This window comes from Cyprinodon tularosa, unplaced genomic scaffold, assembly GCF_016077235.1.
Source record: "Cyprinodon tularosa strain WSP-4 unplaced genomic scaffold, ASM1607723v1 ctg551, whole genome shotgun sequence".
NCBI lineage: Eukaryota > Metazoa > Chordata > Actinopteri > Cyprinodontiformes > Cyprinodontidae > Cyprinodon > Cyprinodon tularosa.
Genome location: NW_024039287.1, coordinates 441,649 through 457,897, shown reverse-complemented (window position 1 = coordinate 457,897; position 16,249 = coordinate 441,649). Strand labels below are relative to the sequence as shown.

General features: G+C 38.7%; 1 protein-coding gene across 3 annotated transcripts in view; it reads right to left on the bottom strand.

The window, feature by feature from the left end:
- traf3ip1 (TNF receptor-associated factor 3 interacting protein 1) overlaps window positions 1-16,249 on the bottom strand; it is a 28,018-nt gene that overhangs the window by 4,199 nt on the left and 7,570 nt on the right. For 2 of the 3 annotated variants that reach the window (XM_038305153.1, XM_038305152.1), the window contains 8 exons: window positions 14,521-14,544; window positions 14,323-14,395; window positions 14,133-14,153; window positions 9,268-9,352; window positions 8,638-8,724; window positions 4,513-4,642; window positions 4,362-4,398; window positions 4,201-4,277 (listed from right to left, as the gene is read on the bottom strand). In XM_038305153.1, the coding sequence (XP_038161081.1) occupies window positions 4,201-4,277; window positions 4,362-4,398; window positions 4,513-4,642; window positions 8,638-8,724; window positions 9,268-9,352; window positions 14,133-14,153; window positions 14,323-14,395; window positions 14,521-14,544 (534 nt within the window). The remainder of the gene's footprint in view (window positions 1-4,200; window positions 4,278-4,361; window positions 4,399-4,512; window positions 4,643-8,637; window positions 8,725-9,267; window positions 9,353-14,132; window positions 14,154-14,322; window positions 14,396-14,520; window positions 14,545-16,249) is intronic. The other variant, XM_038305155.1, reaches the window with a different exon arrangement.

The window sequence follows — 16,249 nt, the reverse complement described above, 5'->3', positions numbered from 1 at the left end:
ACTGTCCCAGATTGTATTAAACCGATCGCCTTTTTCACAAAGCCTTCCCCTGCATGTTTTTTTCCATGATAATTAGCACTGGCTTAAACAGGTATGATAGAAACTATAGGCTGACTGTATATCAGCACAGCAATATCCTTTCAATCTAAAACTTTTTTGGGTGAGTAAGTAAAATCCAGAGAGATTATGAGGAGAAAAGTGAAACACTGCACTAACACTATGTTGAAAGTTTCAGGTAGGTAAAGTTCTTAAGCAGGCTCATAAAAATACTGGACGGAAGTGGATTTCAAATTTTTAAAATTTTTGTTCCAAAGAAAAGTAATCTGAGAGTGAGTCAGGAGTCAAAAACAAAATGAAAATATCTCTACGTGTTGTTTATGGGCCTTTTTCCTTCATAAAAAAAGCTAACTGGACAATAAAAATAGCTTAGAGTCAGTGAAGTCAGGTACGGAGCAGCAAGGGTACAGGATGTTGATGTCAGGTCACAGTAGCTCTCTGGGGAGACGAGGAAGATCGACCTCCTGACATCCAGGCTGAACTCTGAATCTTTTAAACAATCCTAAACTACACAGCATTAAAACAAAACTCAAACTGCACCTGAAGAAACACAAAAAAAGAGATTCTCCTTTAGCAAAAATAATTTCTCCAACAAGTCTGTCTGGCCTTACAAAAAATCTAATGCCACCGAGTCATTTCCTCATGGTTCCACATAAAAAGCTGAATGTTTACGAAGACACCGAGGTCTGCAGAGGGGTATTTATTTTCTTGACAATCCTACAGAGGATTCTGGCCCTTCTCCTCCGTGACTCTCACTCAACAGCCATCCATTTATATGCCACATGGTTTATTTATACATTATAGACCTTCATCAAGGCTAATTTGATGGGGTAAAGAACAGGGGGTTTCGAAAAGGAAGAGTTCACACAAATTCAATGAAAACGCAGCTGTAGTGAAGGGCAACAATGTCCAAATAAAAGGAGAACGTTCTTGGAACAATATACACGGCTGCTAAGGGGTCATGATTAGGGTCGGCCCCATAAATATACTGTAGATCCTTCAGATACACAGAGTGTATAGTTTTGCAACTGAGAAGAAAGGAATAAAAAAATGAAGACCTAAATTTGGTTTCATGAACAAAGAACATACATATTCTGCACACATCAATGTTTTATAAATAAACTAGCCGAATAACAGAGAAGAGGGAGACCTCAGCGTTTACATTTTTATGTTTCATTATGATTGCAATTTAAAAATAAGGAAAGGCACTGGTCCATTAGGCTGACCTTCATGTTAGGAAGGAAGTCATCACGGTTCTTTATGCAGCTGAAGAGGCAAGGCCAGTAATGGCTGAGCGACAGACTAACAACCCACAGCTCCAATAAGTGGACGTACCTGCATCGAGCTGCACCTTCAGACCAAGCAGAATACGGTGATACTCAACGGAAGGTCTGGAGGAAATTAGGATAATCTCTAGAAGGCTGTACTCATGTTACTCAAAGAGCTGTTTTATCTGTGTGTGTTTTAACTCTCATTTGAGGTAGTCGGATATACATAAACAACATTTAACATACATCCTTTCAATCCTGTGTCTAAATTCCTGACGAGCAGCTTCAGTTTACTGCTGGTTAAGCTTCACCGGCTTCAGACGCGAGTTACGAGGGATGCTGTCTTAGGTCGCTGCTAGGAAGAAATAGATCAGCAGCCTTTCTGCATGAGTGACACCTCAAAACAGTTCATCCATCTCAGTCAGGGTGGTCAGCTAGTATGGGATGCAGGGCACCATGCTTCAGTGAAGGAGACCACCCAACTCAGACAGCATACGCCGCCTCACACCGAGGAGCTTAGACCAAACTGTAAGCTTCAAATGCTTTTATACTCCAAATATTGATGAAAGAGCCCTTTCTCTGGCGTACAGAATAGAATCTATAAACAATGACAGGGATGTTTCATCATCAATAGGACAATAGGCCCTAATTCAACACAAACAGAGATAAATCTTATATGTCTCTGTATCCTTCACAGTCTGATGTATTTATAATAAAAAAAAAAAACACCTCATCATAAATTAATATTTCAAAACAGAAACATATCCTCACACTGACCAAGTCGGAAGATTAAATTAGAGCAAATTTATTCAGTGGGAAATCTTCAATGTTAGGAAAATTTTCTAAATTATCACTTTTACAATAACTACCAGCACCATAAAAATTATTATTTTTTATTTAAAAAGAATGTATTTTTCTATTTAATACTTATTCAGAGTTTCACTTAATTTAGCCTAAATAGTTTAATGAGCATCAAAGAATACCAAATTTCCAAAACCTTTGGTTCTGCCTCTTAACCTGTTTTCCTGCACTGCTGCTCAGCTGGCTGAAAACGACAACTTTGCCTGTCTGAAATATTCAGAGTTTATAAACTTAGTAAACTGGACCCAAATTCCTATCAACAAAAAGCTGTTTGAAACTATCATTAGAAAGCTAAAGTTCACGTTTATTAAGCTAGCTTGCTCTAAGCCAACAGATGACCCACCTGCTTTGCCTTCTAATAATTCTTTACGCTATAAAGAACTAAACAACAAAAATATATAGTATTCTGTTCAATAACTACTTGAAAACAAAAAAAAGAGATATTTTCTTCTAAATCTTTGTCTTCTATGTTGAGTTCATACTGTGCAATAATAGACCATGTCTGAAAAATCTTTCTTCTCTGGTTGTGAGCCGCAGTGTGTACTTTGTGGTCATTAACCACACAAGGATTTCTTCCAAGACATTTGACTAATATCGAGCAGAGTCAGAAACTTTCAGGGAAAATCTTGCGGTGTTACAGCACCTGTGCTGTCCGGTTTGGCTCAGCCGTGTGCTCTTCCACAGCTGCCTGCTTTCCCCACAGCTCCGTCTGCAACCTGCAGCACCTGAGCGACCAGCCTACCCTCCACTCTTAAATACTCTGAATAAAAGCTAACAAAGAACTACACGTTTTCAAATGTAGTGGTAATACAAATGTTTTCATAGCAAACTTTGCATGGAAATACAAAAACAGAATGAGTCCAAATTTGCCACGGATACTTTAAACGTACATAGATATTTATTTCTTTTGGTAAAACAAATTTCATATATTAGATATTCATAAATTTTTATAAATTAAATATCTTAAAAGGGCTATGAAGTATATTTATCAGAAGTGTCTTTTCATCCCATCATTGACATTACCATGTAGAGTTTGATCAAACCTGTGAAAGCTGCAGGTCTGACTGACCTTTCAGGAACAAACACTTTTAGATGGGTCATCTTTAAACAAACGGAGTATGGGGAAAAGCACCTATAGCAAGGTGGGGGCTCTGGCATGCTGTGGGGAGGTCCCATAGACTGAAAATGTATCACCTTTGGGTATTTTCAAAAGAAAAAAAATAATTAGCCAGAAACAGTTCATCAGACACAAAAATTGCCTCTTCATGTGGCAATCAAAGCCCTCAGACCAATTCCTTTTAGATTCCTTTGGACTGAGCTAAAGGAAAAGGAGCAGAAAAGCAAACATAGGATTTTAGAAGATCTAGAGAAATCTGGTAAAGTTGAAATACTCATTGATCCTTCTCTGGTAATGTGTGATTTTCCTTCTTATTGATAAATGTAATCACATTAAAAGCTGGGTTTGGCTACATTAATCTAAAAACTATTAGCAGTATGTTGTTTTCATAAATATGTAATTACAAGAGAGACAGACAGGGAAAGGAGCAAATAAGCAAAAGCTCTAAAATTTTCCTCCCATGATTTAAGATGCTTCCTAATTGAGCAGAGAACCTTACAAAGCTGAATAATCTTAAGTACCCAAAAATGTTGAGCAACCTTCAGAAAACAACTCTTTTCGCTCCAGACATCTAGATGTGTGGATCAATAGTGTGTGTGGTCTGCAAGGGGCCATAGCTGCCTGCCTGGTTATTAGCCCTTCACCTTCACTGGAGGGGAACATTTTTGTGGTTTAGAGGCACCGCAATTACACCTCCTCCTCCTCCAAACTCCATTTGTTTACATCTTTCTTTTGATAAAAGCCAGTGTTGCAGCAGGTCTGTGGTTAAAACTGTGTTCCCAGGGAACAAAGTTCTCAGAAAGAAAGGCTGACAGGACTGGAGGAGACTTTTAGACTGAACTAGGCTAATACTGCCCTCTAGTGGAGAGGAAAAAAGGAAATATTTGAAAAGCATACCTGTTCTTTAGATTTCAGTGAGGACGGAGACGCTTCGTAGTCTTTCTTGGTCTCAAGGATCTTCTTTACAAGTCCGCCTGAATTAAAGGAAAATCTCAGCTTCCTAAACTGAACCTTAAATGTTCTAATTCCTCAAGAAATGAAGGAACTCAGTCATTTACCATGTTTTTCATCTGTGTCGAGTTCTGGTGCAGGTTCCTGTAACAGAAAAGATTGATAGTTTCTTTACGATGTATAATCAAAACCACTGATTTCAATACATCATTCATTGGTGATTAATTTCAATCACCAGTGAATGTTTCTGTCACCTACTCTCTCCATCTCAGGAGCATCTGGAGGTGCTGCTTCCACCACTAGGAACTGCTCATCTTCACCCTCCTCTTCCTCTGACATTCTCTTCCCATCCATTATAATCAGAGCTGGGGGCTTGGCACTGGACAGCCTTTAAAAAAGGAAGTGTGCTGAGAACCTTTTTAAGGAGCATTTCCTTCAATCAGTGCAGTGTGTTCAGTCTTATTTCTGTTTATAAGTTGTTTTAAAACTTGATTGAAATGGATGACCAAACGTGGAAATAAGGCACTTTGTCCTGGTTAAACAGTCCTTCACGAAAAATGGTTCGGAAAAACATTCATAGCTCTACAACATTTTCCTCTTTCCTAAATCCACAAACTCCAATGGGTTGTATTTTATGAAATAGACAAATCAACACTAGCATAAAATTGTTACCTAGAAGATACCAATTAATGGTTTCCTGTTTTGTTTTTTTTTTTACAGATAAAGATATGAAAAGAGGCATATGAATGTATTAAGAACTTTTAAATTTTAACCCCTATAAATAAAAGAAAGATTTAACATCTGCAGTTGCCCCAAAAACATATAGAAGACACAGCAACATTCGGCAAAACAAGATTTGTAAGGAAACACACTATATTGCCACGCAAACCATCCATATTATGCATGTCCATGAGGTAAATGCAGACATCCATAGACTGCCGGAAGTTCTGGGTGTCTCCCCGATATTGATCATTGTTTAGGGATGCCTGCGAGTCGGATAAATTATCACGGATTTTAGATCTATGCAAGGTGGTGTTTTTTAATGCGAGTGAGAGCGCGCAGGCAATACAATAATTAATACATCATCTGCGGATTAGAACTACTTTGATTGCATAGGCACAACAAGAGAGGGCTGTGGGGAGGAGGTTGCTTGTGAAACCTGTGTTTATCTGTCCAAAGCGATGCTCTGTTCAACAAGGGGTCAAGGCGACTGGTCGTGAGAGAGCACGCTGATTGGTTTAGTCAGAAAAATAAGCCAATAAGTTTTGGTTTACTCTCTGACAGCCCCCTAGTTACCACTCACAGCTGTGCATCCTGTGAAATGGCAGAGGTTTAAATCCTCGATTAAAAAAAGGAAATAAAGGACTCATTTTACAGCAGAATATACTTAAGTATATCCATGTAGAGTGAAGGTGAAGAATAATGAGACCGTGGAGAGGTGCACAGTATGCAATAGTGCCTTCAGTATTACCCAGGGTGGACTTAATAATTGTAAAAGACATGTGGAGGTAAGCTAAGGTTAACACGCCATCACCTGCATTTTAATTCTGTAGGTTTAATGCAGTTATAAAATAAAGAAAAACGTATCAAATACTTCTTTAAAGTATCAATGCACATCTAGTTCATTGTATAGGGCTACATCTAACTATTTAGCTATCTAACTCTATATCCAGCTTGTCTAAGCCTTTGAAAATCCCGATTTTAATATGTTGATAAATGTAGGCTAAAAAAATTAACACTATTCCAATGCCAACACTTGGATAGATGCCCAAGTCAACTTCTAATATAGATTAGATGATGCTAAATGTCATTCAGTGTTAAAAACACACAAGAAACATATGGTGTTTTTAAAGTCGTAGGGAAGCGGCTGTTCCAACCGTTGCATTTCCGACTTGTCCCGTGTGGTGCACGACACTGCACGAGTGAATAAAGTGAATTTGATTGGACGTTTATCAAGGGGGAGGGATTGTTGTGGCAGAAGGTCCGCAAGCGAGTTTTATTGTGGCTGGTTTATCGGAAAGTGGGGATGTTGTGGAAGAGGACGCCAGGGCGGCAGAAGTTTGGTTTGGTGTAGAAGGCTTACAGTACAGCCGTACATGTTTGAGCCCTTGCCTCGCAACGCTGACAGTTCTGTTAGCTCTACACCTGCCCAAGACACAGACCTCCATCCCTGTGAACACTGGGATGGAACTCAATGGGAAAGTAAATGATTCTTATTTCTTATTTCAACCGTTGCGTATATTAGCTGCACAATATGAATCGAGATGCTATGACCGAAAATATTTGATTGACAGACGAATGTTGATATATGATTGGCGGAATTTAGGTGTACAAGCTGACGTATAACTATCTGGCCTGCATAAAATAACGCAAAAAACCCCACAGATTTTAAGATTTTAATAGAAATGTTCTAAATTTTGGGACAATATGGTCTGATAAAGAGTATATTTATATACATCTTTAAGCCAGAATGATTTGACATTTAAATATGACTTCCCTACAACTTTAAAAATGCTGTCAACAATCCATATAGGGTCATTTTTGCATGATTTTGTAATATCGTGCAGCTCAGTGTTTTGCCAGTGTTTTTATACATAATAAATTACTAAATGTGTGTCTACATAAATAAATGACCAAACATCATCTTAAGTACAGCAACATAGTGAGGGAATATGCTTCTTTAGCAGGGCTGGTCAGAGTTTCTGAGAAGATTAATGCATATGGGGGCAAACATGGAAGGACAGGGGCTGCAAAAGACCTGAGACTGCTACAAAGGTTCATCTTTTGGCAAGACACCATAGGACATCCAGCAAGAGCAACTGTTTAGTAACTGATACTGGTTGAAGTACAAAATATTATTGCTGATGTATTTGAAGGGAAGGGTATTGATCCAGGAGGATGAATACAAATGCATGACATAGACTAAGATACACTATATTGCCAAAAGTATTTGCTCACCTGCCTTGACTCACATATGAGCTTAAGTGACATCCCGTTCCTAATCCATAGGGTTCAATATGACGTCGGTCCACCCTTTGCAGCTAGAACAGCTTCAACTCTTCTGGGAAGGCTGTCCACAAGGTTTAGGAGTGTGTTTATGGGAATTTTTGACCATTCTTCCAGAAGCGCATTTGTGAGGTCGCACACTGATGTTGGACGAGAAGGCCTGGCTCTCAGTCTCCGCTCTAATTCATCCCAAAGGTGTTCTATCGGGTTGAGGTCAGGACTCTGTGCAGGCCAGTCAAGTTCATCCACACCAGACTCTGTCATCCATGTCTTTATGGACCTTGCTTTGTGCACTGGTGCACAGTCATGTTGGAAGAGGAAGGGGCCAGCTCCAAACTGTTCCCACAAAGTTGGGAGCATGGAATTGTCCAAAATGTCTTGGTATGCTGAAGCATTCAGAGTTCCTTTCACTGGAACTAAGGGGCCAAGCCCAGCTCCTGAAAAACAACCTCACACCATAATCCCCCCTCCACCAAACTTTACACTTGGCACAATGCAGTCAGACAAGTACCGTTCTCCTGGCAACCGCCAAACCCAGACCCGTCCATCAGATTGCCAGATGGAGAAGCGCGATTCGTCACTCCAGAGAATGCGTCTCCACTGCTCTAGAGTCCAGTGGCGGCGTGCTTTACACCACCGCATCCGACGCTTTGCATTGCACTTGGTGATGTATGGCTTGGATGCAGCTGCTCGACCATGGAAACCCATTCCATGAAGCTCTCTGCGCACTGTTCTTGAGCTAATCTGAAGGCCACATGAAGTTTGGAGGTCTGTAGTGATTGACTCTGCAGAAAGTTAGCGACCTCTTCGCACTATGCGCTTCAGCATCCGCTGACCCCGCTCCGTCAGTTTACGTGGCCTACCACTTCGTGGCTGAGTTGCTGTCGTTCCCAAACACTTCCATTTTCTTATAATACAGCTGACAGTTGACTGTGGAATATTTAGGAGCGAGGAAATTTCACGACTGGATTTGTTGCACAGGTGGCATCCTATCACAGTTCCACGCTGGAATTCACTGAGCTCCTGAGAGCGACCCATTCTTTCATAAATGTTTGTAAAAACAGTCTGCATGCCTAGGTGCTTGAATTTATACACCTGTGGCCATGGAAGTGATTGGAACACCTGATTCCAATAATTTGGATGGGTGAGCAAATACTTTTGGCAATATAGTGTAAGTTTTAAGAAATGTACCTGGTTCAGTTTACTTCAAATATACATTCTACCTTGTTTTGTCTCATGGCATGAAATCTTTTTTTTTAACTAGAGAAAGGTTTGTGGTTATAACATAAAACAATGTGAAAAAGATCAATGGGTATGAATGGTTTTACAAGGCACTGCAACGGGACAAACATTCAATAATTGGAACAATGAGGTCACCTCTCAGCTGGGGTCCCCTCGGCGCTGCTTGTTTGTCTCCTCACTCGAGGAGGTGCTGGGCGAGCGCTGCTGGGTCGAGCTGTTCGTCTGAACAATGGGAAACCATACACATGAAACCTTTAAAAAAATACTCACAGCCAGTTTTTCACTTTACGAGCTGTTATTTTCACAGCTTATTTTGTACACAACAGCAATGGGATGTTTTTTAGAATTTCCAGATGTGTGATGTCGATCCCAACATTACGAGGATAACTGCTCTGCTCGCCAAAAGTCTGAATATTAATAACAGCTGCAGTGGTACAGCTGCATGACAGGCTAATCAAAAATGATTAGTCAGCCAAAGGAAGACGACTTTCAAATCTTTCCAGCCTGTAAACAAAGACTTGATCATGTTCCAAGAACTGGGAACAATCTGGAACAAAATGGGATTCAGTTTCATATAAATACAATAAGACACATCACTGCTTTTAGATCAAATCTAAAATGAAGTCAGTTTGGTTCTGACATATTAGGAAAGAAATGGAACATATAAAGAGACTAAGGATCATGTTTAACCTTTTATAATGGAAGCAGGATTGGCTAGAGGGCCTAAAGTTATCGTTACAGGTAAATCAAACAGATTGTTCATACCCAGAAGTCTGGTCTGATGATGGCACTGCATTGGCGTCTCCATTCTCCTGAGGGACATGTCTCTGTGCTAGTGGAAGCTCTCCATCTGTGATAGTAAAGAAAAGGGATTCAATCTGGACAGCAGAGCAAAGATGACACCTATGTGTAGCAGTCTCAGAATTGGATCTGGAAATGAACGCCTCTATAAACATTTAGGATTTTAAACTATTGTCAAAGTAATTACAAATAAAATGGATAAATTGGTTTGTAATCAGAAATAAATTGTTTTCTGTTTCAGGTGGCCTGGAATTAGAAATGAACTGTTTTCACATTTCACAAGCATAATCAAAGAGTATTTGTCATGAAATGTACATTTTTTTTCTTTTTTTTTAACAAACAATAAGCTGTTATAATGAGAAAAAAAAGAAAGTAACTTTTCAGTTAAGAATAATGATTAAACAAGAGGTGCAAAAGGAAGTGACTTTGTGCATAACAGGAAACATACCATCGGGCAGTTGAAGTTAGAGCCCAAAAGAGTCAGAGCCCAAAAGGAAGTGGGAAGTGTGAGGAGCTAGATTCTTGTGTAATCATACTATTATCTAGATGGGCAGAATAATGCAACTTCTGAACCTCTGCTAATTTTAAATCACTTTTAAAAAACTACTTTGTTATGAAACAATAAAGCCCTATAGAAAAACAGATCATAATAAAGCTTACACAAGTTTAATCAACATAAAAAAATCCCTTTATATCCTAACAAGAACAAAAAATAGAACAAGAAACCTTAGCACCCAAGCACAGAGGTAAGATGCTTTCTTTTGTCTGTCGCCACCTCTTTTTATTATTTTCTTAATCTAAAAATCATACAATCACAAATAACTATTGTATTGCATTAGTAACATTAGTGCAGGTGATCAACACCCTGTGATGGACATGACATTGAATTTTCTCAAGCTTGTCATTTTCTGCACTTTGTGCCCAAACATTTTAAAACCAGGAATTCAATCATTGACTGATCAGTTGTGTATTTCAAGGCTGCAGCGAAAAGTAGATTGAGGAAGAAGATCTTTGTTCTTCTTTCTGGACAATCTGTCATGAGACCTAACCAAGCAAAACGACTTTGACGGCTTAAAATACACATTAAAATATATATACATTTAAAAATCTAAAACTGGAGTATTTTTTAAAACAATATTGTGAATTCAATTTTATTTTGGTTTTCCTTTGCACTAACAACCAGCATGTAGATGTTTCATTCAAAGGTTTAATTCTTTAAAAACAATGAAAGCCTGCTTGTCAAAAATCCATTGTCACTGGTATTTACTGTTACTTTTGCTTGGTAAAAATGATTTCTACTACCATGCCTGCATGGATATGTGTGCTGACTGCAACTCTTCTCTCTACTGTGTGGTGGCAAACCCACTTAAAGTGTATTACCACCACCTAAAGGGAGTAAAAGGTCAGTATCTTGTACTTCTGTTAAATTCAATGTGAACCAAATTGAGTGACTCTGCAATTTTGAAATGGAAAGTTTGTGAAATTATAAATGCAATAACTGTCCAGACCTAGAATACATAGAGTTTGAGGCTTAATCTAAACACATTATTGTGATCTGCTTTTCTGCATGCAACCTTTTCACCCATATAAGTTGTTTTATATCTTTTTTTTTTAATAAAACCTAGTATTATTTTCCACTAAAGCTTGTCCTTCAGGTTTCTTGAATACTACTTAAGGTGTTAAAGTTTCAGTGCCCAACACAGATTTTTTTGAAGGATCAGGATCAGCAGTGGGGCTGGATGCCCTATAACCTTAATGTATGTTTTATTTAGTCACTCCTAAGCCAGCATCGCCCATCATTTGGTCTCTGGTCAATAAAAGAAGGTTCTTAGACTTAGACCCAACTTTATTTATCCATTGTAATTACTCCTTCACTGATATTCTGGCTCCAGTAGCTTATATAGAGTACAAAGAGTTAAAGCAAGATGCCATTAAAGATGAAAAAATACGACAGACAATATAAAAGATTGTATATAGTACAAAAAGCGAGTTATTGCACTTGCATTGCAGAACTGTACTGACCACATAAATAAGTGAAAATTATACAGACTACACAGAAATTGACTCTGATTATTGAACTTGTAGTGCAGAGATGTACTGACTTCATATATAAGTAAAATATTACACAGGCTACACAGTAGTTGGCATGTGTTATTGCACAGGGAGAGAGAGTCCAAATTTGTAGAGTAGGCAAAATCTATTCACTGCAAATTAAGTTAAAGTTGTTCTGTGCTCCTAATTAAAAAGTCCCAAACATAATGCTTCAGGTAGAGACTGTTCTTCAGCCCATACTGAACCACTCTCTTTCTTGACATAGTGAGCTGATACCAAAAAGGCTCATTTTGGAACTATCTGGGCCTTGTCTAAACCTTTTATATGTTTACTGACTATCCTAAGACTGATCTATAGATGTGCGGTATTTCGACTCATTAAACATGAGTCTGTTAATTAGTTCTAAATGTAACTAAAATTTAGTCCGACTATAATGATTGGCATTTACTTCTGTATATAAATTGAATTAGCCTGTATTAGAGTGCCTTGTAAAGGACATTGTAATGGTGTAATGGTGCTACACAAATAAGCTGAATGGAATTCTTTTTACTGTTATTCTCTGTGACTGTGGCTTCAAAAGATTTCAGACCTAACATGAAAAAGAAATGTCATGCACTGAGCTACAGACTGAGTGTGATTAATGATAATTCAACATCTTATCTGTTGATGCCCAGCAGGTCTATAGGAGGGAAATGATTATTGGCTGATATTGAGAGAACATTACACATCTGTGGTAGCCACAGATCCTCGTGGAATGTAATTAAAAAAATTAAAAAAACTTAACAAAAACACTTTTCTGATATTTGGATAATAGCACTGTTCTTAACAATAAGATTTAAGTACATTAAGAATAAGCGAGCGTTACTATAAGTGAATCAGCAGGGATTCAAGCACAATATATTCCCCACTGCACTAATGACACAAAGGAATGCAGTGGGAAGACAGGATTTACCTGATCACACCCACCAACAGCCATTCAGAGGAATTCATGTAAACAACATTAATTAAACAAATTCAGATAATCAAATATGTTGTTACAGTGCTCCTATCTAATACCAGAACACTATGTCAGAGTTAACTACATCCATTTACTTAAAAACTGGAGTGACGTTTCTAACATCAGAGTTGCACTACAGACCATCTAGTTTCTGTTTGGTTTGTAAACTCTTGTACTCCTTGTTCTACTGCACACCCAGCCCAGTTTGGGTTTGGTCAGGTCTGTTTGGACCAGTAAAGCCCAGTGATACATTGAGTTTAATCTTCTGCTTTACCATTAAAACCTGACTAACTGGCACCGCATGTTGAAAAGCCCAGCTCCATAAAAGTCCCCAGGTTACTAAAATCAGACAGACAATATTTTCTTTTCTTTAATTTATGTTGCAACAAACATAAATACAGGAACCAATTAAACTTGTGGACATGTTTTTTTTTTTTTTTTATTACTTTTGTCACATTAACAAAACAACAAAAAGGTGCATAACTAAGCAGAGGGATAGGAAACGTCTAATATAACATTAAGAATCTGTATACATGGGCCTCATTTATTATGAACCAGTTGCAAAAGTCACATAAACAGTAAAATGATCAAAAAGGTTCAAAAAGGTCCTCAGAGGTTCCCCAGATGAAATATCTCACAGAGCTACATTTAATCTATCCACTGAAAATGGATGTATGGCGCACAAATTAAAACCTTGCAATACATGGCTTCCCACCTTCCCTGAGGGTCCATCCAAATTGGGTATATAGGTAGGGACGCTTAAACCAAAGCGGAGGTGTATCAAAGATAACCATAATAAGTGCTACCTGAATAGCAATGGCAGCGAGATAGAGGTAGGAATAGGAAGCAGGAGGCTTCCCACAATCCATTGAGTGAACATATAGGCACCAGTGGTGGCTGCTGCTATTTAATGAGAAATCATGACTGATAGGCAAAGCCCACTTCGCGGAGTTTAACATAAATACATTATTTCTGTGTGACACGGGTAAATGTACCGGTAAACACCATCATATGTTTTGGGTTTTATAATGAAGAGCCCTAGTCATTTGCTACATCTATGTAACTTTAGTTTTTTATAGTTTTTTTTCTGGAAAGCTGTAGTCCCAGTTTTAATTAGCATAATACATGTACGCCTTGGCATTAATAACAATCCCTAAGGCTGAAGGTTGTCTGGATTCAGTAGAGTAGTCTAGAGTTCCTGTCCGACCATTGAGTGTGTTCTGTTTACCCCACCAAAGGTTAGGGATAAGAGCTAGGAACAGAAGGTAGGCGCTATAATTAGCATGTTTCCGAAAAAGCCTAACAGACTATGGTAGTCAAGAGGTACCATAATCATAGAAGCAACAGCTAAAAGGATCAACAGCTAAAAGAAGTCTTTATCAGTTTTTATGTGTTTCTGTGGCTGTGCTACGGTGCTACCAAAGGGCCCAGCAAACATGCTACAGTGTTTTCAGAGGTTTTGGATGCAGCATGTAGAAACATGCTTGCTAAATCATTTCAGAAAAAGAAAAAAAAGAGAGTGAAATACAAATGCATGCCACTATTTTGACATTTTCAACACCATGTATACGTTTCCTTTTGCTTAACAATTGTGGGCTATCAAATAAAAATAAAAAAAACATAAATATATACATGTCTGAAGTTCCGTAGCTCCAAACCCAATTCAATTTCAGTAAATCTGCTTAAAATACACCAACAGAAAACCTTATTTTTTGGGCATTCTAATTCCTCCAAAGTTTTCAGGCTAATGAGACCACTGGTGGTAAAAAAATCCACTTACCTCCTTCACTGTCCGACTCATCTGTTTGTGAGAAAGAAAGAAATTGTTACAAACTGAGGCGTCACTTCAAGTATTAAGTACTCAACAATCAACAGAATGACGGTCTTCTGACGATTCTCAGAAATAAAAAAAAGCAAACAATTATTCCTATAGAGTCCAGAGTGATAAAGAAAGAGCTCAAAGCCTTTACCATGACCAGCTTTAGGTTTCCTTCTCTGGCCTTTGGCAGATGAGGGTCTGGGTATCCTTGCTGGACTACCAGACTGGAAAACATGGAGAGAAGCAGAATACATTTTTTCTTTTCTTTTCTTTCTTTTATCTATCAAGGCATCATATGATAGTTTTCTTCAAAGTGACTCTATTTCTATAAGCATTGTTAAATTCCCACCTGGTTCTCAACTACATCTGTGAGCTGATAAGACAAAAAGCACAGCAACATGGTTTCAGTTAAATCATACACATAAAACCATCATGTTGACCAATAAAGAGACCGATGTTGGACCACTGAGTACAGCTGCTAAACATAAACTAGCTAAAAGCAACACAGTCACAAATTTAACCAACAACGGCTATGTCCGAACGTCCGCCTTAATCACTATATTGGGCACTATATAGTGTTTACCACATTTTAAATGAGCGTAACGTCTAGTGGGAGAAAAAGTAGTGGACTCGAAATTTCCAACAATTCACCATGAAAAGCAGTGATCCTCCATGGTCACTAGACGAGCAGATATATCCCGGAATGCTTTGCATGGAGAGCTCTCCTCACAAAGCATTATGGGATTTGCTCTCACAGCGGCTCACTGTTGCCATAGGCTGTTGTTACTAGACAGCGGGAACTAAAAACAAAGATGGCGCAGGCACCGTGCAGTGGGGAAGGAGATACGTGACCAAAGGGGAGCGAAAAGTAGTGATCATCTGCCTGAACAGTCGGTTAAATGAGTTCACTATAAAGTCCACTATATAGTCCTTGTTCTATATAGTGATTGAGGTATTTAGGAGGTTAAGAGCTGGCTATGCTCCCCCCAGCAGCGTGTCGCAGTGAGCTCGTCACAGACACTTTTGATTTATGCCCAGTATTGAAGCATGGTCTGCGTTATGTTTAGTCCATGCCACGATGCAAGAGGGACAATCACAAACTAGCTGTGGGTCTAGATACGGCCGAGGCGGTGAAGAAGTGGGGGCAAGTTTGTGCAACAACAGAGGGACACGAGTGGAAAAAAGGGTCCCAGCGTTCTCACGCACCTTGCTCTTCTAGCTGGTCCAACTTCACAATGGCGGTCATACAAACAAAACAAGCCGGTAAGGAAACAAAAAGGAAATACGCGTAGTGTAAAGTGGATGTAGATTTGACCACTCAGATGCCTCCTGTCTGCAGCAGGGGGTGGAGGCACATTTGCATTCACTGCGACACGCAGGCGACCTGGTTTCTGAGTATAAATAAGCCTTTAGGACAGATGTTCGGACACAGCCAAATTCTCCTTAGTGCGTAGGCCTGGGATGTGTTTCACAAAGCTGATTTAACAAACTCAGCCTCAAATTCTCCACATTAAATTAATCTAGCCTAAGGTTGGAAACTCTGAGTTTTCAGTTTCATAAACGCTATTGTGAATTTGTTTAATCAATTCTGAGTAGTTCCAAAGTTGAGCATGATTCTAACAAGTGTGAAAAGCCATTAATCCATTACACAGTAAATAGTAAGTGGTTGTATGCAGTTGCTTCGGATGTTATCATCCTAATAAATGGTTGTTATTAGTGGTTATCAGTCCCACAGAATGGCTCCAAGAGGCTCACTAGGTTCTTATCACCGAATCAATCCTAATCCTATCCCTAAGGTAATTCATTTATTTTTTCCCATGGAATAATTTCATCTATTTATGTATAGTTTAAAAATAATTTAAGTAGTTCTTCATTTACTATAAAAATAAAATAAAAAATCATCCACATGTTGGCCATGTTAAACAAACCAAAAACAAGAACATCTCATCCTGTCACCTAAATTGTAGAATCCTCTCCCTATAAATATTCAATTCTCTATGAATTAATGCCGATCATGCAATGCTTGTTTTTAAAAACTAATGTCTCTAACGGACCGAGTGGAATTTCTTTCTCTTTTT